The following is a 23,419-nucleotide window of genomic DNA, read 5'->3' on the forward strand; positions in this document are numbered from 1 at the left end:
GAAGGGCCCAGGGCCGGACGGCGGGACGCTGCGGCAGGATGGGTGCTGGTGCTGGCTCCCGCCGAGGGCCTGCCACGGGGCCCGCAATAACTCACGCTGGCCGGGAACAACTCTTTCCACTTTTATTGTCAATGAAGAAATAATCAAATCTATATTACAATCTTAAAAACAGTAGAAAATGTGAGTAAAAATGCAACGGAGGCTTTTTCTCTTTAATGTGGAGACCATTATTACAGGGTGGTGAACAATGGACTTGTGTTACTTGATTTGAGAACTAGCTGTGGCATAAAAATCGTACCTGGCTACTCAAGAAAACACCTCTTCCCGGATGGATCAGCCTGACATCCTGGCAGTAAAATTAAATACTAGAGACAGAAAGGGGTTGGGGACCCAACCCAGGGCAAGGCCTAATAGTTCTACCATTTACAAAGGGACCGGCATCCCGCGCTCGTCCCCCTCGACCGGCCGGCTCCTGCCTGCGGCAAGCTGAACCGTTCAGTCCCGCCACCGGCCAAGGGCCGCGCTGCTTCCGCACCAGCACCGCACGGGGCCGCGTGTGGCCTGGAGACCCGCGCCGCAGCCAGCCCCTCGCGCCAGAGGATGCTCCCCACTTGCAGAGAGGAAGGGACACGGTGGAGAGGAAGGCCCGGCGTCAGGTCAGCTTCCTCTACAGTTCCAATTAAATACGGCAGATCTGAGGGGCATCTGGGGATCCGCGGGCCAAAGCTGTCCTGGGAGCTGCCAGCCGGGTCCCTGCGGGAGGGGACACTGGCCGACGGGAGGCAGCAGGCAGTGGTCGGTGCGGGCAGGAGCTGCAGCAGTTACTTCATAGTGGTGTTAGTCACCCAGCAGGCCAACGGAGGGGAGGAGTTCTTGGTCTTTCAGTGTGCAGGACTAGCATGGTGCTCTCACTAGCACGTCCAGACCTGCGGAGAGACAACACGAACCCATGGCAGTGACGTACTGAGCAGCCCTGTGGGCTTCTCTTCACCAGCTGCGCAGGTTCCCTGTGGGCTTTCAGCATCCACGACACCCTCCGTTAGGAGTTAAACCTTCTGCCCACTGAGAACCATGCCCATGATGTTTGTTCAACCCCGGCTCCTAACTCATTTAATGCCTTAGTTCCAGTATTGGAAGAGACCAAACCACCAAGGAGAAGCCTGGGAAAACCAACCTTTACAGTGCTGTCCACGGCGCCAGAGAAGAGGCGGCCCCTGGAGACGGCGAGGGCAGTGACACTACCCTGGTGTCGCAGCAGAGTCTGAGTACAGATCATGTTGTCCATGCTCCACACCTGCGGGCACAGAGGAGGCGTGAGCAAGCACCACGCCAAGCGAGAGGCGCAGGGCTCCGGCACAAAGCCCAGAGCCAGGTGAGGAGGGGGATGCTGAGTGCCACAGGGTTTGATCCAGGTGACACTAACGGTATGCAAGGCCACGTGGCATGCAGGGATAAGGAGTCCCCATCGTCCCGCTGCCTCTGGGCCACACGTTTGCCTAACGATGCCAAGGGCACAGACCTGGCTGGGTGCGCCCTGCCCCTGGACACGTACCCTGAGAGACCGGTCATACGATGCACTGAAGACTTTGGTTTGATCCGGCGTGGAAATGACAGCGAGGGCATAGACCGTACCCACATGACCGGTCAGCGTGCGGACTTGTTCCTTTGTCTCTATATCCCAGACCTGAGGATGGACAGCAAGGCTCAGAGATTGCACCGAGCTGGAGGCCACAACTTCTCCAAGAGGTGTGTCCACCTTGACCCGCAGCTCCAGGACGGGTGCTGCGCACCCATGCTCTGGTGTGCCACAAAGAGGACTGGCAGGGCCAAGTCTCCCCACCTCCTTGACCCTCTCCCCCAGCCCCAGGCCAACAAGTGCATCAAACAAACCCCACAGCCCTTACATGGATGAGGTTCTCATAGGTGCCACACACAATGTGGTGGTTTGTCACAGCGATGGAGTAGACGCTGCCTCCTGACGTCTGCAGCACGTGGACACACTCCAAGTTCCGGATGTCCCAGATCTGAAAGAGCCGCCAGAGCAAAGGCGGGATGAGACCCACGCAGGGACCCCTCTCCAGGAGGGAGCTCCCTTGTTACGGTAACGCTGAAACCAAGAGAGCAGAGCCTCCTGGGCTGACCTCACCAAGCAGTGAAGCTTTTTTCTGCCTGTGGGTAGGGAATCAGTAGCTTCTGCTACCAACAAACCAATCCTTCAACCATGATCTGCAACAGCGACAAGTCTAGGAAGCTGGTGCCGGACCCTATCAGTGAGGGGGCAGCCTGGGTAAGTAATGGCTGCAGTCTGCTCTCTGGCACATCATCATGTGTTGGTGCCAAAAACTGGATTAAATACAATAATCCCTTTCTTGGGAGAGCTGCAGAGTGAGGGGAAAGGAATTGTAAGGAGCACAGGTTCTTTCAGTCAGAAGAAACTGAAGGTGTAGAAGGCTTCCCTCCAGAAGCCTTGGAGATATAATTTCAGAGCTAAGAAGCTGTTCTGCAGCCATGTAGGGAGCTGGTTTGGCTCCATGTGTGCCCAGCTGACATCTTTAAGGACAAATCTGTCCAGCTGGGAATGTTCAGGACTGACCAGCGAAGTCCTGCTGTGCTATTTAGCTGCCCAACTTTGAACATCCAGGCTGAAAAAGTTGGGGAGATTGCATGCCTTGCGTGAGTGACTACACACACGTGCACACACAAACCAGGCCCTGATAGCACTGGAAACTGATGCAGACAGATTAATAGGGATTTATTAACACTGAGAAGGGAAGCTTCAGATTCTCCAGTGTCACCCAGATGCCGAGAGGTGAACGATTCATCAAAGCCTGAGCCAGCACAGATGAGAGCATTTCGGAAACCACACAGAGATTTATGGTAACGCTGCAGCAAGGCAGTGACCTTCCCCTCTTATCAGCAGGACTGTCAGTGCGGATAACGCTGCGGCAGCTGCAGAGGCAGCGCGAGAGGCGCCATGGCTGCGAGGCCGTGTTTATCTTAGCCAGCATCCCCAGCAGCCGCACTCGCAAGGACCAGCCAAAGCCCAGCCTTCGAGCCTGCAAAGATGCAGTCATCTCAGTAAGATCTAGCGTGCCAGCAACACTACAGCAGTGCTCCCGAATCCTAGCAGCTGCCTTTTGTCCTGCACAACCAAACCATGCTGCAGGACGGAGACATTTACAGGCACAGGGAGAGCCGATGGCTTACAGTTGCCACCAGTTTGAGGGTCCCACCTTGATTGTTTGGTAAGATCCGCTGTAGAGATAGTTTTGAGAAGCCACCAGCGCTCGCACCCAGTGATTGAGACCTGTCAGTTCCTTTTTCAGCTTGAGCTCAGTACCCACGATATCCCAGACCTGTGGAAGCACAAGCAGACGTGTGCGTGCATGCACACACACACAGAGGAGACTCTCAGCAGGACTGGGCAGTGACGGTGCAGAACAGGTCAGCTTCCAGACAACAGGCCAGCTCCGCGGGGCCGGGCCGCTGCCCACCTCTGCACAGAGCGAGCACGAAAGCTCACTAAGTGGAACCTTGGGCTGACTCTCCTACCCCGCGGGAATCAGCTGAACCCACTGGCTTACAGATAAAACACACAGCAACTGTGCTGAATGAGCATGTTCCCAGGGGCCCTGGGAGAGCTAGCCTGGAGCCTGCATCGCCACTTGAGAGACCCTTCCCCAGCAGAGCCAGGGGCTTGAAAACCCAACCCAAATCTGCACAGTGAAGAACCGCTCTGACGCTCCCACTGCCAGCGTGGAGCAGGGCTCCATTCCCACCACCCCCAGAAAGCCCAGCCGAGCCCCCCAGCTCGCAGGGGAAAGCCTGACGGGTCTGATACCGCCGTTCCAAACGGAGCTGCTGACCTGCGCTGCTCAGCAGGCAAAGAGGGGCTGGGGATGACAAAAATGAAAAGCCCCACCTTCTCCTGTACTGTTCTGTCTCATTGCTCCTCCAGACTCCAAACACCCTCTAGATAGTTGAACTACTCCAGGACCCAGATAAATAAAAGAGCATGCGTGCTTTTACAAAAAGGACAGTCCCATAAGCTGTCTCACCAGGAGCTGGAAGCAGAACCAAGGGAATCTGGCCAACACTTTAAAGGGCAACTTGCAAAGCTGCTCCCTGATTTCCACATGCTTTAGGAAAAGAATGCAGATTCAAGATCACTTGGGGGGGCTTTCAAAACAGGCAGCCTAAAGCCGCAGGCAATTCTGGACCCCAGGAACAATTCCCAATGGCCTGAGCAAGTCTGTTGGGAACCCAAGAAAACACAAACCCAGGAATTGCCAGCATACTCCACTTACTGTCTCAAGTTTACAGACAGAAGAAACAAGTTTTTTCACCCAGATCTCAGAACATCTCTGCCTTCAGCACTGAGCACTGGCTAAATCTCTGCAGTGCTGGCTTCTCTGTGTAGCTCAGGACAGTGTAATAACAAGGTCACCTACAGACCAAAATGCCATTTTCTTCCTGTCTGGGAACTGCTGCCTGAAAGTTTGTACCATCAGTCAACAACCAGCTCAGCAGGAGCCATCTCACAACTCTACCTTGATGGCTTTGAGAGAGCCGCTGAACAGCATGTTGTGCGAGGAGACCAAAGTGCAAACAGGATTGTCGTGTGCTCGGATCGTGTTCACTTTCTGCAGGTTTTGAATATCCCAGACCTGCAAAGGAGCAGAGCAGAGCCCATGAGGGGCAGGGCAGGCCCTTTGTGATGGATCCCTCCCTGTTTGCTTCCGAAGGCAGGGAACACAAGCAGGAACACAGAACAGGACAGGGCATACGTAGGGAGCCACTGTCCCGGCCTGATTAGGACTGGATACCCTTCCCCAGCCCACCCACCTCAGAGCACCCACTCCCATGCAGGAGCCTGTAGGAAATCTAGCCTGCAGGAAACACCCAAATCCAGCCCACGGGTAACTTGTCTGAAGGCAACGGACGAAGCGCACGTGGATATCATTCTTACTCCACCAGCAGCTGCAGAGCCTTACAGAAAAAGGTTGCAGGTCCCTGCTCTACAACAGCCAGGAGCCGGCCTGTAAATCTCACATCTCAACTCCTAGGCAGGGCAGGGGTGCAGGGTACTCACGATAATGGTGCAGTCAGCAGAGCCACTGTACAGCTTGTTCCTGTAATGTCACCAGAAAACAAAAGGAGGTCAGCGAGGGAGAGCAAGGGTCTCAGCTTGTTCCCAAGCTCCATGCTGGGCAAGGAGCTGCAGTCCCACGGTCTCACTGGGCCGAGGCTGAACACACCAACCCCAGGAGCAGAGCTGGGAGCTCGCGGGGAGGCCAGGCCGGACCGGCCCTTCGAGCAGCAGGCCCAGCACCCCCGGGTGAGCAGGGAGGAAAACCGGAGCAGGAGGCCAAAGAGAGCTGCACTTTGTGAATTTCTGAAGAGCAAAAAGGCAAGATGGGAGAGTCACAAAGAGGTTCATGAGGTCGGGGATTTTGTGAGCAGCTAGGCCTCCTATCCCCTCCACCTGCATCCCAAAACATATGTACAATCCCGGTACACGCAGGACTACGGAGGGGAATTTTAAGGGTGTGCTTCGGGGGCCCCAGGGCTCTTCTTGTGGCCCCCTCTCTCGGGCAGGGGCAGGTGTCCGGCTCCACTCACCCTTGGATGCAGAGAGCCAGTACAATTCCATCGTGACCCTCCAAGGTCTTTTGGCACTTGTACGTAGTGCAGGTATCCCACACCTAACAGGAAACACAAGTCAGCAGAGGATCACGTGCCTGCGCAGGACCTGAGCAGCTGGGGACCCGAGCAGGAAGCCGGCAAAGCCACAAAAGCACGGAAATGAGGAAACAGACTGTCATCTGGCCACCTGTTTTCCTGTCTCCCAGGCAGAGATAAGCATGTCTAGGAAAGGAAATTTACTGCAGAGGGTCAGGTTGAAGTCAACCAGTGACACCAAAGAGCAGCACACGGCAGCCCTCTCCAGCACGGCCTTCCACAGCCCCAGGCCAAAACAGAACATGACTGAACCAAAGCAGCAGCTCCCAGGCTCCTGCTTTAGCAATTCACACCCTGTCCCCAGGGCTCAAGTGGCTCAGCCACAGTCTCCGCTGCTACTGCAAAGTGTGTCCCCAGGGAGCATTCACAGCTCTCTCAAGAGAGGGGATGTGAGAATGCGGAGCTTGCTTGGCTGGGGGCAGGGGGTCCAGAGCAGCCAGGACAGTGGAGGAAGCTGTTTTCTTTCAATAAAATACACAATGTCCACTTTCTTCCATTTGCCTCTTGGGTCTCTCTCAAAGAAAATTAAACCAAAGCTCTGCTTCTGGCAGGGCTAGTCACAGCAGTCCCGGCACGGCTGGGGGCTGCACGGCTCCCCAGCTCAGCCAGCAGCCACCACTGTGACCAGCAGCCAACACAGTGACATTGGGAACTATTAGTTTGGTTGCACTGAAGCAGCGCTGTCCGTTTGAGTTACTGAAAACAGGACAAAGAAAAACAAACATGCCATCAAATGGAAAAAAAAATTATCAGGAAAAAATATTTTTTCTATGAAGATTTTTTACAAGGGAAAATAAAAAAAATCCAAAGCTGAAATAGGCTTGGATGCCTTAGACACCAGGCAAAGCAAAAACACAAGCGGCAGGAATGAGATTCTAATCAGGGCTTCACAAAAGCCACTGTTTGTCTCTTGATATCATTATCACATAATATTTCCTCACAGAGGAACTGAAAAATACTTCTTTGCCCAACTACAATTGCAAAAGCTCATTTAAAATTACAGGAGAAACTTTGAGAAGTGAAGCCCCCTGGAACTGGAATGCAGCTTCCATCCCACCTGGAGCACTTTTACAAATTCAAAGACACGGGAAGAGGCAAAGCTCTTACCTTAATGGTTTTGTCTGAAGAGCCACTGAAGAGCAAGTCTCCTATGGAGTAAACGCACAGACACCACACAGGGCCCTGGTGCCCCACAAAGGTCCCCTTGCATTTGAAGATCTGCTGAGGGTCGTAGGCTAAGGGAATGAGAGGGCAGGTAAGAGTGGAGAACGGTGCTGAGCCATGACATTGTGAGTTCAGAGAGGAGAGATGTCCCAGCACTGTCCTGGCAGGGCCACCTCGCATTTCTTATCGTTTTAGGCCAAAAAAAACCGTGAGACCCTTCCAGTCCAGCCACGTGTCCCACCCTCATAGCTCACCCATTTATCACTGCTCTGAGCCCCAGGACTAGTCTCCCTAATGCGCCTCCCAGGCTGGACCTAGGGAGACCAGAGATGCAGAACCCACCACTTCCCTTGACATCTCCTCCCAGCAGCTGATAACCCTGCAGCGCTGTGAGTCCCCCTTCAGCCACTGTTTCTGGCCAAATGTCTCCCATCAGTATTTTCTCCCTGCAGCAGTGGTGATCCTACAAACACGTCACTGATGCACCCAGAGATAACTGGCACTTTGCACATCCATGACCGACGATGTGCCCCTAAAAGGGCTCACCAGGACATCACCCCAAAACAAGTCCAAGCAAATGAAAACCGTGTGCATACTCACATCCTAGGATGCCCATGTTGAGTCGAGCATTAATGTGGGAAAGTTCATCCTGGAAGACAGAACAAGCTGCATGAGCTGCAGAGCCATCGAGACTAGCCTGCCCTCCTGGGCATGGGTTTAACACTGTCCCCCTCCACTGCTGAAACCCCTCTTGCCTTTGGACAGGTCTCAATTCCCTGTGAAGGCCCTCCCTTAGCAGCCAACTCATTCTCTGATAAAGAGGTACCAGGACAGAGGGGCCTTCTGCCGTAGGACTGCGTGTGTACATCCCACTCTCTCCTCCCTCCAGAGAGCACGGGGTTCTGACGGCATCTCATACCCTGACTAATCCCTTCAGTATTTAGGCAGGCACAGAAAAACCTTTCAGAAAATATTGCTCTGCCATTCACAGGACCGCTAAAAATAATTACATCAGTTTTGGGGGTGCTTGCTGAGTTGGGCTCTTGAAGTCCATCTTTCTGGAGAAGAACTGGAATGTCTTCTCATAGTCCCCTCCAGGGCCCAGTCCCTTCTGTGTCCACAGTGACCCTTTTCATTAGTGCACCTAGGTAAGCCAGGGCTAGCTCCTCCTCATCGGTACATCTAGTGCGATGCAGTCCACCTGAACTAGGGAGGAACATCTATCCAACATCAGTGCTAGAATAATGTCCAAAAGCAGGAGACATCTCTCACTCCCAGCTTGTTAGTTAAACTTCCTGCTTTCTCCACAGGCAGAGAGAAGGATATGGTGTCCGGGGCTAACTTGAAGGGTATAGGAATGCCCAAGCTTTGGAGCAGAGGGCTCTCTCTTTACAGCAGAGGTTCTTTGCTCTGGTTCTGCTGCTCCCAAGAGCAGCAACAGGCTGAGCAAAGGCAGCTGAACCAGTTAAGACAGCTACCCAGATGCAGTGCCCAGAATGCGCTTGCTGAGCTGCCTTATGGAGCTCCACTAGCTCAGCCTAGAGGAAACCTTCACATAGACCCCAGCTGCAACAAGAACAAACCAATCCTAGGATGAGCAGAGCCGGCACGGAGGGGAACCCCGAAGACTCCCCCCACCAGAGGAGAAGCCTGACTAGCAGCACAGCCAGCAGCTAACTCCGTGCGCAATCCCCGCTCAACACAGGGCCACCTCCCTCCCAGCCAGCCCGGGGCTCACGTTCAGCATGGAGGCGTCCCTGCGGAACTCCATCAGGTCCTCGCTCAGCTTGCTCTGGTTCTCATCCAGCACATCTACAAGAGACGGACAGGCCCATGTTCACTGCAGAGTCAGTCAGGGAGCCCAGGGAAACAGGCAGAGGACACCCGCTGACACCCAACCCCTGAACAAGGAGGGAGCAGAACCCAAAGGAGTTATCAGCAGGTAAAAGCAGGAGGGCGTTTGCTACTTGAAAGCAAATTGTACTTGGATGCTGAAGACCCAGCATATTTTAGAGGCAAATGGGGTCTGGGCATGGCACAGGTGTCCAGAAAACATGCTACAGCTCTGCTCACAGGGCTCAACGGGGGCAGACTCACCAAATTTGAGCTCCAGGTTTTTCTCCAGCTGGTCAATCTTCTCTGAGAGCTTGCCCAGCATGGAGCGCAGGAAGGCAATTTCCTGGTCCTTCTGGGCCATTGCCACCTGCATCTCATGGAAGCGATCATCTGTCTGCTGCAGGAACTCCTTTAGACCCTCGAACTTGCAAGTCTCCAAGTGGGTCTCGTAGGTGTCCTGATTTCCTATGAATGTACACCTGCAAGGAGGGGAGGCAGACACTGGCTGAAGCACGGCTCGTACTGGGAGAGCTTAGCGCTCAGCTCACTCCTGAGAGGGAGCTCTGATGCCTGTGCAGATGCCCAGCTGTTCCACTCCTCTTAGGAGGAGCAATGGTACTGTGGTTCACTGCCCTGCTTGGTGCAAGTAACTGTGGGGCAACAGAGAGGCCAAGCAGCTGCCGTTCTTCCAGCTGGGGTGCTTGCCCAAAGCTGAACTGTCTGTCCATCTGTCTAGGAAGCTGCGAGGAGCAGCAGATCTTGGGTAAGAGTCAAAACACCACGTCACTCCATGTGCTTACTGGGAGTCCCATCCAAGAGCCTCAAAATCAGCGGAAAAACTGCAGCTGACCTCACAGGTGCTGGCTTGGGCCAGGAGCGTGGCAGGGAGTCAAGGCTGTTCTGCGAGGGCATGCCTTGCTCTGCTCTACTGAGGCACATCTTCCTGCGAGTCACCTTAGCTGCGCACCATGCAGGGAACCCCCAGCCTGGGCTGCACCTCTGCCTGGATGACAATCAACCCTCTAGGGCTGATCAGCACTTCCTTGCCCTGGAAGAAGGACTGAGCTGAAAGACAGTGCTTGCATTACCCTTGTACTCAGCCTCTTCCTTGAGTGACTCCTGCCACATCCTTCCACTGGTCTGACTCTTGTCCAGCTGGTTCTCCTGCCTAGACACCTCACCCACCTCCTCTGCTGCCGGCAGGCTTTACAGCTGGGCAGCAGGACCTACCTGTTCTTAACAAGAGGCTCAGAGGCTGCTTCCATAATCCCTGCAAACCTGATTTCAGTCTCAGGCCAGTGCACAGCACTGAGTAGAGCTGCTCTTAGCCTGTGGGGCTATCCCAAAGCCATAGTATCCAGAAAGGAGCCCAGAAATGAGCTCAATGCATCCTTCCCGCTATAAAGCACCAGCTCCTTACCCGTATTTGGAGTGGGGACATTTTATGTGTTCACACTCTTTGAGATGTGCCTCCAGATTCATTTTGAGGAGAGGTGGGCAGCTGGGGTTATTGGGACAGCGAACCGGCCTGTAATCACAGCTGCTTTCATGATCTCTGCACATGGACAAAAGCAAAAGGAGAGAAAATCAGCAGCAAGCAAAAATTATTGGAAACAACACAGATCATCAGGAGAGGGGCAAACCAGCCCTGAGAGACTGTCAGGCAATCAAAACCCTTCTGCTCTAAGGTTGCAATTACAGCTTTAAATTCTCATTTGGCCAGAAGGTTGAGAGCAATAATAGGCCACATTTATGCAGGAAGCATCTACTTCTGCAGCTGATCAGCTGAGCCTCCAGACAGCTATCAAAAACAGGCAACGGCTGTGGGTAACAGGTAAGAGAGCAAATGCATTTAGGATGGGGAGGGAGGATTTCAGAAAACATATACACAGGATATACCTAGGTAACTCTTCTCTCGCAAAAAGAATCACAAAGTCCCTGCTTGACAAAGGCCACAGTGTTTCACCCCAGATGTGAGGTGGCTTCTTTCACAGTGTATCCCCTGTCCTGATGCTGAGACACTCAGGTAAGCTGTGAGCAGAGAACAGCATCCTTTTCCTGAGACCAGCACACCTGTCCCCACGCTAAGACTGAGACAGAGCAGAAAGAATTGTCCCCTCAGGTCACCCTGCCCATTCCCACACCCACGCGTGCCCCAGCAGAGCACTTCTGGCAGAACCAGGGGAGCTGCGCTGTCCCCCGGAGCCACAAGGCAGCACAGCTACGAGCGCAGATTGCTGGCAGTGGAGCCCCTTTCCCCGGAGAGGCTGCCTGCTGGTAACAAGCCACTTACTTCCTGGCACTCAGTTTAATTGTAAACGGGCATCCACGGGGGTCCACCTCGAAGGCGGCGGGCTTGCTGCTGGCTGCAGCCCGGCAACCATATTTGCAGTGAATAAACAGCTCCCCAATCTGCTCAGCCACCGCAATGTTGTTAACCACTACGGTCAGTTTGGCATTGTCCACAGGGCACTTCTCTGCCAGGTGGGGAAGCAAAAGAAAAGGAGAGAGAGTCAGCAAGGGCTGAGGCACTGCAAGAGCTTTTTAAAAAGTTTCTGTGTGGAGGGTTTTTTTTTTTTTTTGCCTTCTCTGGCTAAGACGGCTAACTCTCAGATTGGTCACAATGGGACAAGGCATGAATATTCACACGAGGGCTGCAAGCCACTAGCTGTGGTTTGTGTAGACAAGTTACAGTTTATGTTAATCCATGATAATTCAGGCTAAATGTCAATGAAAGAGGGCCACACTAATTCAGACTACCTTGTGCTTGCTGAAGTGCAAGAGTATTCACAGGCAGTGATCACAAATCAGCTGATGCCCCATAACCTGTTCCCTCATCCAAGCCTTGGGCTCAGCTCCACCACTGCCAGCTGTGCACTGCAGGCCAGGGATGCTTCAATGAAGCTAGAAGCAAAGACACAAGCTTTGAGGGCAGGAGCAAAACTGAGCAACTCGGGATTGCGATTACAAAGCCTTTCGCTACAAATGCCTTGGCTGGGACTGATGCACCACGACACGGTGACAGAGCAGTCAGCATGCAAAGCAGAGGGACCCCTCACATGTGAAAGACAGACATCTTGAGGTAGAAAGAGCTGCTGTTTTGCCTGAGTGCTCAGGGAGCTTCCTCGGGGCTTGCTGCTCTGGTAATACGAATTACTTGGCTTTATGCTCAACAGTGGCTTTCCAAGAGGGGCACAGGCTTGAGATTTTTGTGCCAAATAAAGTATTTTCATAGCACAGAGTGCAAACCAAAGAGGAGCCGGTTACGCCAGGCCAGCAGCCAGGCCAGCAGCCAGACACTTGGGCTCTACCAGGTTTCTGGAAGAGTTGGGTGAGCTAAAGCTGCTCTGCGTGCTGCTTCACGCTGGCTCCGCCAGTGCCAGAGGGCTGGCACGAACAGGATGCGGGAGGAGGGGTCTGATGGGTCTCTGCCAAACACGGGCCCCCTGTTCCCTAGACAGGCAGCCACAGAAAGCTTTCGTTCTGGATTCAGCTGTATTTGCATACCATTAGAGCTCAGAGTTTCTCACCTACCCAGGCCCCAGGCCCTCATTACTGCAGTGGTAGCCTGAGACATATGGCTTGTTTTAGGACTTTCAGACATCTTTCTGCAGGTTTCTTTTTAAGAGAAAGCAAAGAAGCACGAAAATAACAGCACTTTGGAGCATATCACACAAGAACAGTTCTGTACTTACCAGATGTTAAGGCACATCTTCTACAAAATGTGTGCTGGGGAGACAAAGAGGAGCAGTGTCAGCCAACGATATCAGACAAACGCTTCCCTGTGGCTAAGGATGGGCAAGGTGGGAGATACCAAAACCTGTGACACAGGGGCCTCAGCAGCTTTTCTGCCTGCTTTATAACTCGGCACACCCCTGAGCCTGCATCCCAAGACATAAACCAGCCTAAAGGGGAGAGCATTGCCCAGGCAGCTAAAAGTCCCACCCAGGACCTGTTCTTGAGAAATATCAAGGACATGCTTTGGAGCTTTGAGCGGTCTTCGTTGTTCAGGATCAGATACAAAACAGAGCCATGGACATGTTCTGCCACACTCTGATACTCCTGTCCTCAAAGTCTGCATGGGGTCTCCACTTTAGTGCAGAAACTTGTTACTCCTCTCATTTTCCTGCAAAGCCTTGAAGGAGAAGAGTACCAGTCCGGCCGCTCCTTGGCCTTGGCCAGTCAGCCCATCACACATATTGCTGTGTAGCTCTTCTAACTTAGCTGAAGCTGTCCTGCTGTAAGTGGATGGGACAGCTGGTTTGTAAGCCCCATTAAATGCACTGTAAATCATGCTACTTTAGACACCTCTCTCTATTTCTATGCTTACAGCAGAAATGTATGGTAAAAGTAGCAATTTCAATCTAACATGCTAAGGAATACAAAGAAAGGAACAAAGGCTGCAGCATTTCACTGGTCCCAAACTTGCCTCGGAGCCTCCTCAGTGATATTCCCCGGGGACGGGGCCCGAGCTTGGCAGCAGCACGGGAAAGGCTGCAAGTCACTCTCACAGAGCTGTTATCTGCAGCCCTGCTCACGCTGCCTCTTCCTGCCCTGCACAGCTGCATGGTGCTCTCTGCAGAGCTGCCAAGCCAGGGCTGCAAGTGAAGCCAGTCTGTTTCCTGCAGCAGATTTTTTTTCCCCCATATTAACCACCAAATCTCAGCATCTCTGTGAAGAGCTGGTTACCGAAATGGTGGCAGAAGAATCACACCAACTTCCAACACCTTTGGGTATAGCACTCCCAATGCAATAAACAGTCCTGCTTTCTGCATTCGTTGCTACAGCTCCATCCTAGGAATTTGCAGCGCTTTAGAAGCATTAGTGAGACAGTGTCACAGAGCCATCTTTCTTCACACATAGCACAGAAGCAGGAATAATATACAGTTTCTATTAAAACCCTAATCAAATGGAATATGGAAGAATATTCATAATACTCTGTGCCTTTCACTAGATGATCTCAAATCCCTTTCCAAGCATTAACTAAATTAGGCTTCAAGCCATTCTTGTTTTATAGGAACCACTTTCTTTCCAACTGAAGAGCTGCTGTTTCTGGGCTGGAATTTGGCAGCTGCTCCCAGGAGGTAACAGCATTCTGCAGAGCCCTCCAGGACAGGGAACACAGAGTTGCAAACCTAGCTGAAGCAACACTAGGGCGAACGATAAGGAGGCTGACAGTATAGTATAGCTCTCCTGGGAAAAGCAGCCCAGTTTTGAGCAAGCTCCCGCCTTGGCTGCCTAACTGCAGAGTGCCCTGCACACCCCACTGCAGATCGGTTCTGGGCTGCCTTGAGGGAAACCTAAGCCATCCCTGTGAGCAGCTCTGCCTGCCATGCTAGCCCGGATCTCCCGGTCAAACACTGCCTCGTGTTTGCTCCCTCAGGCTGACAGTCACTGGGGACAGTCAGGGCCCTTGCTGTAAGTCACACAGCTCATCTGTGGAGCCCAAGCTCACGATTCAGAAAAGTACTTCCTTACCCCACAGGTCGTGATGACTGGATCCTTAAACACACTGCAGCACAGTTGGCAGCACAGTTTCACAGAAGGCTGTTCAGCAAACACCAGTGGCTCCTGCAGAGGACAGAAAGGGACAGAGACAGCACAAGATTCAGCGTGGGGCCTCCCGCTACAAATGCAAGAGCCTCCGGCTCTGCACAGGGAGCACAGCTCTCGAGTGGCGAGCAGGAAAGGGCACAGGGCACACTAAGACTTTCATTATCTCCAAATAAGCTTTTGTCTGGATCTGCTGATTTCCAGTATGTAAGAGGCAGGGGAGAAGTGAACTTGGGAATGGCTAGAGACCCTCAACTCATCACAAATCAGGGGCTATTGGCAGCTGGTAGGATCAGGATCTCTGACAGCAAACTGCACAGATTTTTTGTTAGAATGACTCAAGTCACCAGAACTGTGGCAGCTGCACTGTCTGGCACGCTTTGATTAGCTGGACTGAACAGTGTGTTGTTGAAAATGTCTCGGGTACTAATCCCGACGTTTAGAAGCGGTTTTAAAACAGTTTGCCCTTTTGTATTTTTGAAACGCCCTGAAGGAAGGGCTCTTTCATTCCCTTGTCGAGCAGAAACAACATTGCTTCTACCAAAATGGGCCCATCTCTGCAGTTCTTTTTACCAGCTAAGACTGCCGGAGCACTGGCTCTGAGCACGACTTCCCCAAGAAGCACAGCTCTCAGCTCCCCACCGGAGCAGGGCTCCGCATTTTGGAGCGCTCCAAATCAATCACTGCAGTTCAGTCTGCCTTTTCATCCCGTGCTGCTCTCAAAACTGCACACACAACCCTCTGAGTTCCTGCACATGAAACGCGCTTTCATCCCAGATCTGCAGCAACATGCCCCCTGACCTTTTATGTGTCCAGTCTGGGGTTAGTCACTGGGTCACAAGCTAAGCTCTGCTTGAAAGCGTCCTCCCCCTACAAAGAGTCACATGTGGACAATTCCTTGCACCCTCCTGGGGTTTACAATTGTGTTGTTACAATTGTGTAAAATCATTAGAATTGTGTTATTCTTGCTGTCTAGGGCTAGATCAGCAGCCTGAAGCTTTGCAACCCCTTACCGTTCTGCAGCGGAGCCAGGGGATCCCACATGACTATGCAAGGACTTACAGCTTTCCCGAGAGGCAGAAAAGCCTCACCGTTGACCCTTCTTTACACATGGGGAAACCGCACACAAGGAAGCAAAGTGACTTGCAGAAGTCAGTGGTGACAACAAAATTAAAAACAGATTGGAACCAAATTTAAAACCTGACAGCCAGGCTCCTAGTCACCAAAGACTCAGACATCACCAAAATCTGTCCATGATAGCTCTACATACTCACAACAGTCCATTAAGTTACTCTTATGACACTGAACTTCCTAATCCTGCTCCTTGAGACAATCCCAAATACCTACTGGCTCCTCCTCTTCCTCATGAAGTGAGAACGTCGAGCGCAAGGACATGTTGGACTCAGAGTGCAATGAACGGACGGAGATAGCAGAGTCAGAGCGACGTGGGGTGCTGATCGGAGGCTTCAAAAAGATAAAAACCAATTCTTGTTATTGCAAATAAGTCCCCTGCTCCAGAACCCTATGCACAGAGACTCCAAATTCAATCCCCCCTCCATGAAACTCAGCTGCTCCATTTGTTCATCCAGTCTGCCAAGCTGCATTAAATGGTCCATAGAAGTAGCGTGCCTCACCGCTACGTGCCATTCCCCGCAGCCTGGGAAAACTGCACCACACACAGAGACAGGAGAGGCATCGTTCAGGTTTAACATACCCCGCTAAAAGAGGCTGACATCTAAATGCCGAGCACATAACTTTCTCGAAGGTGCATTTGTTCATATACTTACTGTGCCTACATGCAAAGCAATGGTTTGGAAGAATTAATCCTTCACAGAAAGCTTTGTAAATCTCCCCCAGAGACAGCTACCAGGTTCTGCACTTTCTATAATCTCTGCAGCAGCACTTGTTGTTTCACGCGCTATCTAACTTCTGCCAAATTTCTTTGCGTAAGTGTGGAGACTTCCTTCTATTCAATTCAGTAACAGCCTTGCTTTGTCGCTTCCTGTTTGGGAGGGGAGAGCCCAGCGCACACTGCATGCACCAATCGAGAAAAATCCCACCGGCTGCAGAGTCCTTGGGATTGGCTTGGAGGGGATGTAGCCCCCGGAATATTAACCAGAGGCACGTCTCAAAGGCACAACTCAGCATCAAAGCAAAAATGGAGCAAGCTCTTCGGACCAAGAAGGGATTGGATTCGGGGGCCGAAAACAGACACAACAGCCTGTAGCACAGCCACTGCTGGGTTACTCTGGAAGCGATTCTGGTGGCAAGCTGGGAATAAAAGTCTTCAAGGAACAGAATGAATGGTGACAAAGAAATGGCAGAATGAAGCCACAAGCTTCATAAGTTTAACATCAAGAGATGACCACCATCCAGGTTGTTTGGACCAGCAAGTATCACACCTAGCTCGATCATAGCCTGCATCCTTGGCAGTCATAGAGCTGCCAGCTGGAAGGGGCTCTGGAGATCGCTGGCCCGGCTGCCCACTTGAAGCAGGACTATCGCCGGCACTAGGTCTGGTCAGCCCTGGCTTTGCCTAACTGAGCTGGAAAAGCTCCAAGGATGAGATTCAGCCCCCACTGGCATCCCTGTCCTGCACTACCTGCCAAGCAAGCAGTTTTCTCCCTGATGTTCAATCTGAACATCCCAAGCTCTATTTTGTGGTGTTTGCCGTGGGTGAAAGTGTGTAACATCAGACCCAAGAACAGACAAAAGGGATACAAGAGGCCAGCTAGGAAATTCAGCAAGAAAAGATGTAAGAGGAGCTTCAGAGAGTGTCTTTCCTAGAGAGCGAGTGTACTGCAGGCCGAGTGCAGTTCTCGCTGGCTTCCAGAAGGGGAACAATCCACGATCCTGCTGGTTCTTCACACTGCTCTGCTTTCTGATTTTTTAGGATACTGGATCCTAGTAGCTTGGAAATGCTGCATCTGCTTAGAAGCCAAAGTGTAAAACTGTTTTTCATAAAGAAGGCACACTTATTGACTAAACATGTAAACCTTGAAGAGGAATGGTTATAATGAGGTAAATCAATTTTAAGTGTGTATCCATTAATTTTATTATTTCCTCCACTAGAAACAGAAGTTATGAAAATAACAAGAGTGACTGTGCTTAATTTCTGCTCTGGAGGTGACACAAAAACCGCAGCATCGAAGGCAGGCTCTGCAGGGAGGCAGCTTTCGCAGCAGCAACAGCCTGCGTGGATCACGCCGTGCGAGCAGGGGGGCGAGAGCCCCAGAGCACCCCCAGGACGCGGGGCAGAGGACGCAGCCTTGCTGCGGGGCCGGCTCAGCTCCCAGTGCTCTGGCTGGGCTAACGCTGGTGTAAACCGAGAACTGGATAAACCGACGTGTGAAGGAAGACTGCTCGCCTGGGACCGCAGGGACAAGGCTGAACGGCAGAGGTGTGTGCTGGCGTTTACTGCCCCTCTCGCGATCTGCGGCCTTTGCTTTTAGCAAGTAAACAAGGCTAAGACTCAAGAGTCCTCAGCTCTACGGGGTCAATGACTGCATTTCTTCCCGTTCCCAGCCTGGCCCACAGAGAGCACGAGCTTTGCAGGGTGAGGACAACCTAGCATCAGAGGTGTAGGGCAGCGGGCACAAGGGGAGGGTGCACCTGCACTGCAAACAGAACAGCAGGGCTCAGGAACACAGGACACCCCACCCACCCCCCCCCGTGGGCACATGCCCAGGTTACAGGAGACCCACGTGCACCCCAAGCCACGAGCACAGGGCTGTCCGCAGGTTTTGCAGACCCAAGGCCTGCAGGATCTACCAGAAGGGTTCCACCTCCCGAGGCTCCGCAGCTGTGCCAGGGCTATTTCTGCTCTAAATGTTAAGTCCATCTTCAAACAGCCCAAGTGACAGAGCTGCTCAAACATCTTCTGATGGAGTATCAGTAACCTGTGGCTGGCAGATAACCCAGTCCAGCCTCTGGTTCACTGATGAAGCTGCCTGTAAACAAATGAGACCCTGGACAGCCACAGCCAGCTCTTCATCCACCAGTGTACATTGGCCCCATATTCAGCTGTAGTCTTTAGACGTCGTTCAGAACTGGCCCCTTTCTACCACATCATCTAAAAAAGCAGCTGCTACAGCAAGGGGAGCCAGACCCAGAGTACAGTGCTCGCTCCCGTTCCCTGTAGGCAGAGCGTGGCTGGGAACACGTGGCACCGAAGATGACAGCAGACGCTCCGATAACCCCGCCTTGCACACAGAGCACTCTGCTCTGCTTTTGGTTTCATTAGCAGAAGCTTTAAAAAGAAAGAAAAAGAGGGGGGCCAGTCACAGGAGGGCTCTGACTCGTCTCCAGCTGTCTCATGATGATGGCTGACAAGCCTTTGGCAGCTTTTGGAGAAAGGAAAACTTAGCGATCAGGAAGGGAAATCCCAGATTATTTCTTGACGAAGCAAAGGAAGCTGCACAAAGAGGTTAGTGAGAGTTTGTCTGGAGCAGCAGGCAGAGCAGGGCTGTGGCGCTTCTGGGTTTTAAGTAGCTCACGCCGCAGGCTGCTTCCTGAACCAGTCATTACTCCTCTTGCTATTTTTGCTTAATGATGTTTAGCACTCTAGGGAAAGTAGGCTGAGACCATCCAAGAGGACCGGGGCTAAGACCTAGGAGAGCTCTCTCTGATTCTTGGCTGCACACCTCACTTTGCCACACTGGGGCTTTCAAAGGAGTCAGGGAGCTTCACTATCAGACATGGCTGAATCTCATGCCCGTAGCACCCCCTGCTCCCCTGGAAATCCTCGCCTGTGCTTTGTCACCACCGCACATCTCATGAAAAGGGCACAGTGAACACAGCACTCAGTCCACCAGATCGGTGCTTCCTGCCAAGGACTTGCTGCAACAGTGGTCCAGCACCATGGTGTCAGTGAGGCAAAGCAAAGTTGCATTTCCCAAGGACACAGGCCAAATATTCAAAGGACTTTTTGAAAAACAAACACACGCTCACACAAAACACAGCAAGGTCCCTGAGCAACAGAAGGAACTTTATAGGATGCTGACGATAAACCTCTTTGCAATCTGGTATCAAATTTATTTTAAGAAGTGTTGTAGCTCCATACTGTTACTGCCACCCCAGTCTCTGCCAGTGCCTAACTTAATCAGCAGCCGTGATCCACTTATCCCTGGCTCAGAAGCTGCGTCTCGTAACCTGATAAGCAGCCTGGCTACTCCAAAGTCTACAAGCACTTGCTTAATATGAAGAATCTACTCACATGCTTAAATCTAAACAGGCGCTTGTGGTTACGAGACGTGACTGGAGTACTAGGGACCGCAGAAGATCAAGGCCTCAGTGCTGTCTGTTCACTGAGGTTTGCTTCCCTGTTGCTGTTCTTGATTTAACTGAATTAATTGATTTAGTTGATCTTAATTTCTCTTTAAGCGGCCAGCCCTGAGACCTGTTGGATCACTAAATCTCCAAAAAAGAAGATGCTCAGAGTGTGTGAAATGAAGGAGGGAGCCTGACAGAAAACAGGAAGGTGCTTTTCTGGAAAGGCATTGCGAGACACGGCAACGGTTTGTGGGAGAAGACCCCACTGACGCAATCCCTGGGGGCCGAGCGTCGTCTATGACGCCGAGGTCCTGCTCGGCAGTTTCAGACCTGCTCCCTGTGGTCAGAAGCCCCATCTGGAGGCGGAAAGAGGAAAGGATTTTCTGGTCCTAACTGTGGGACCAGCCGTGCTGCTGGGCTGGCCGCACTGCAGGGCTGTCTGTCCGTCCGGCAGGCCCCCATCGAGGCTGCCCGGCCTCGGCCACTGCTGACAACTGTCCCCTCCCGAGCTCGGGAGGAGACTCAGGGCACACTGCTCACAGCAGGACGCAGAAACACCCACACAAACAGGCCCGTGGGATTTGCCGCTCCTGGACTTTGTAAGCAGGTACAATTTTCAAGCCAGTCCGAAAATGAGCACCAGCAGCGCCAACCTAAAGCCCCCGGTCAGAAGCTCTCTCTGCTCCACCACTGCTCCAAGCACAAAGACAGCTGGAAGCTGCTGAGGCCGGTCCTGCCTCCGGGCAGACATCTGGCACTGCATCTGGTGCAGTGCAGCGCACGGGAACGATGAGGGAGGCAGGGAAGTCCGGAGGAGCACCAGACATCTCTCACTTGAGATATAACCAGCTAAGCCGGACAGGAGGGGGGCCCTGCCAACACCTACCATGCCATCGTCCTCATCTCGTGCAGAGTAGGTGAGTGTGCTGGAGGAGGATGGGGTCCGACGATGCTGTTTAAAAGTATTGGTCCCGTCAGCTTTAAAGCAAATAAAATAAAATAAAAAAAGCATTTAGGCTCCTCAGTACCGCTGCCAAGCTATGGGTCTCTGTAGCTCTAAGTTTTCCCTGGAAAAGACTAGGGATTCCCCCACTCCAGTTTTTGACCTGGACACATCAGTGAAGCCAGAACTATCCTGATCTCTGACAGCTTGCTGAAATGCATGCAACCCTTCGAAGGTTGCTTGCCCAGAAAAGAGCACAGACAATATTCCGTCAGGTCCATAGGTTTAAAAAGTTATTAGAAGGAAACCTTATACTCCCACACATCTCAGCCACCCACAAAAATTCCTTAGATCAATGGAGGTCTGGATATTTTATAACAAGGGAAGCATGCTAAGTTAAATTGGAAATATTTATATGAAGAACATATTACTGACTTACATAAAATTTTAAATGTAAATATTCAGGAGTCCAGAAATATCTAGCGTCCCAAGTCCTGTACAAATGTAATCCAAACCCTTCCCCCAGGCAGATGTTCATTTCCGTATCTAAATCAGTGTTACAGTTTCTTATCTTTACTAAAGTAAAAGCATTTTTATTGCAAAATGAAACCAAACCTCTTCCTACATTCATCCCACATGTCAGGGCTCCTTGCCTGCTGGGCTTTGAGGAAAAAAGCATGAGATTTTAAAATGAGCAGGTGTACTTGCAACCCCTCCTGTCTGAGCTAAAAACAGCCATAGGGGTTTTAACCAGTGTCCAGAGTGACTCACATTTAGGCAGAAAGTGAAGGTGGAAATCTTCAGCCCTGACAATGATTGTGTGAGAAGTCACAGGGAGAAACAGAATTTGAGACTGAGCTGTGTATCAGACCCCGCTGCACTATCCTAATTTCAGCAAGGGCTTCCCAGTGGCACTGTAAAGACATTTCTGTGCGTACTCATTTCCATCACGCCTGATGATCAGATGCCATGATTAAATAACACCGGGGCTGTGTAATGCTAAAGATAGCCCCTGCCTGTAACGAACAGACAGTGATTCTCCCGACAGCTTTATGATCTGTGAAGCAAACAAACAAAACTGGTAGGAATCACGCGCAGCTCTCTGGGGAGAGGGGAGAAGCTCCGTACCTGAAATGCGCTCACCCTTCGTGATGGTCGTCACAGCAGAGTAGGCCGGCCCAAAAGTTGTTTCCATTCTTGTCTGAAATATGGACAGAATGAAGGTCAGTGTGTATCGGTCCAGCACAACTGAAGGCTTGCTACCTCTCTTGAATTGAAAAAAACGTACGTATATAATACATATTCCCAAGTTTCACCTGTGAATACTGTGATTTTTAAGGTGGTAGAAAGTACCAAATTGTCAACAGCTATCTTCATTTTCTCAAAAGAAAGGATGAGAAGATGAGAAGCAGTCCTAGCTCCTGTCCCCTGCTAACAGCTGCAGGCCTTACCCCGTTAGTGTTTTCAGAAGTAGTGATGGTTGTTGTGCCACTGGAGAAACGATTGTAGCGAGCGTTCTTGTTTGAGCTCATAATCTAGACCAGCATTTGTTAGTCATGGGAAGTTTGCTCTGCAGAAAGACAGAAAGAGAGAGTTAGTTCACTGTGCATACTTCCCTCGTGCAGAAAGGGCTCGGAGAACGCTCTCTCGGAGCACTGAGTTCAAGTCTTTACCTAAACTCACACAAGCCTGGATTTTCAGAAGCAACTGGCAAGGTCAGAGTCAGGTCCCTTCAAATCATTCTGGGATGAGCATTTGGCATTTTTAATAAGATCAGGTATCTTTTAAAATGACAGCCTGATCACCCAGATACTGCAATACTCATAGCCACTAGCTGCTTTTACAAGTGTAGGACTATTTAAATAGCAAATGAAACTTCTCAGGAGACTACACCAAGAAAGACAGCATCCACCGGTCATACTACATGGCAGTCCTTTCAAGATGAGACCTGTAGGGACAGTATGGACCAACTGTGACTGACATAATCCCAGCAGAGAACAGCCCTACGCGGTCTCTGTACGTGGTCCTCTTTTCCTCCTCAGTTTCAGTGTACTTCAGAAAGCGCATTACCTGTTGCTTCCCAAAATACTTTGCAGGGAATAGGGATTAGTAAGCAGTGTCCTAAAAGGCAGCTACCTCCAAGATGCAGCACAACAGCAAGCATGCAGCAGACTGCACGACAGCAGATGGGGGATTCTGGCCAACGCCACAGACGAAATCCTGCTCTTACAAAGCGCCAAGGGAGTTGCATGGTGCAGAGGGCAGAGAAGGTCTCTGGATGTAAAGCTATACCAGTAAAACCCTCATCTCATTAGCTGCATAGCTTAAGCTGAGCTGGCCTGGAGCGCAGGGCCCAGGGAGCCTGTTCGCTCTCAGCTTCGCAGCTCAGGCCATTTTCCCAGCACAGGATGGAAACATCTCATCCAGCCGTCCCGCTGGGCCTTGCTGAAGCGCGAGGGGTTGCGACTCCCTCCCGGACCACCCAGCTCCAGAAGAGGGTTCCTGGAAACCCGGCAGCCTCACACCACGGATCGGCTGGCGTGGGAGAGGGGCTACGGCCGAGGAGACCTCCGCGGGAGCCCCGCCGCCCGGGCAGGCTCTGCAGCGCTTCCTGCATTCCCAGCCAAGGAAACCAAAGTCTAAACTTCGCTGCACCTCAGACCTTGAGGCTGCCTTATAATCAAAAGCATGATTAATACAGGCCTCATCCTGTTCTTGTGAGGAAGCCAGTGGGAATTTTGCTATTTAATTCAAAAGCCCCAGATTGTACTGCTGAACACAAAAGCCTGGGATGGATCTCAGGAGAAAGCAGAAATCCCACTTTTGATTTAGTTATATGTGCATTAAAAGAGTTCTTTCAAGTATGGTCTGAGCTACAAGGTCAAGGAAACCAAGAAAGTATGTATTCAT

The 23,419-nt window shown here is 51.7% G+C and overlaps 1 protein-coding gene across 9 annotated transcripts in view; it reads right to left on the bottom strand.

Moving 5' to 3' along the window:
• Nucleotides 1–108: 108 nt before the first annotated feature.
• Nucleotides 109–23,419, bottom strand: part of TRAF7 (TNF receptor associated factor 7) — a 37,123-nt gene continuing 13,812 nt past the window's right edge. For 3 of the 9 annotated variants that reach the window (XM_064520030.1, XM_064520031.1, XM_026103951.2), the window contains exons 2-21: nucleotides 21,961–22,079; nucleotides 21,638–21,710; nucleotides 20,453–20,544; nucleotides 15,643–15,759; nucleotides 14,221–14,313; nucleotides 12,438–12,471; nucleotides 11,036–11,219; nucleotides 10,163–10,297; nucleotides 9,004–9,221; nucleotides 8,645–8,718; nucleotides 7,507–7,555; nucleotides 6,850–6,977; nucleotides 5,623–5,705; nucleotides 5,093–5,132; nucleotides 4,551–4,667; nucleotides 3,234–3,356; nucleotides 1,905–2,024; nucleotides 1,553–1,684; nucleotides 1,175–1,294; nucleotides 109–926 (exon numbers count right to left, since the gene is read on the bottom strand). In XM_064520030.1, coding sequence (XP_064376100.1) covers nucleotides 912–926; nucleotides 1,175–1,294; nucleotides 1,553–1,684; nucleotides 1,905–2,024; nucleotides 3,234–3,356; nucleotides 4,551–4,667; nucleotides 5,093–5,132; nucleotides 5,623–5,705; nucleotides 6,850–6,977; nucleotides 7,507–7,555; nucleotides 8,645–8,718; nucleotides 9,004–9,221; nucleotides 10,163–10,297; nucleotides 11,036–11,219; nucleotides 12,438–12,471; nucleotides 14,221–14,313; nucleotides 15,643–15,759; nucleotides 20,453–20,544; nucleotides 21,638–21,710; nucleotides 21,961–22,041 — 2,028 coding nt within the window. In that variant the 5' untranslated portion in view covers nucleotides 22,042–22,079 and the 3' untranslated portion in view covers nucleotides 109–911. Of the gene's footprint in view, nucleotides 927–1,174; nucleotides 1,295–1,552; nucleotides 1,685–1,904; nucleotides 2,025–3,233; nucleotides 3,357–4,550; nucleotides 4,668–5,092; nucleotides 5,133–5,622; nucleotides 5,706–6,849; nucleotides 6,978–7,506; nucleotides 7,556–8,644; nucleotides 8,719–9,003; nucleotides 9,222–10,162; nucleotides 10,298–11,035; nucleotides 11,220–12,437; nucleotides 12,472–14,220; nucleotides 14,314–15,642; nucleotides 15,760–16,082; nucleotides 17,903–20,452; nucleotides 20,545–21,637; nucleotides 21,711–21,960; nucleotides 22,080–23,419 lie in introns of those variants that run through there. The other 6 variants (XM_064520033.1, XM_064520032.1, XM_064520034.1 and 3 more) reach the window with 5 other exon arrangements.

The sequence above is a fragment of the Dromaius novaehollandiae genome, chromosome 14, assembly GCF_036370855.1.
Source record: "Dromaius novaehollandiae isolate bDroNov1 chromosome 14, bDroNov1.hap1, whole genome shotgun sequence".
In the NCBI taxonomy this organism is placed as follows: Eukaryota; Metazoa; Chordata; class Aves; order Casuariiformes; family Dromaiidae; genus Dromaius; species Dromaius novaehollandiae.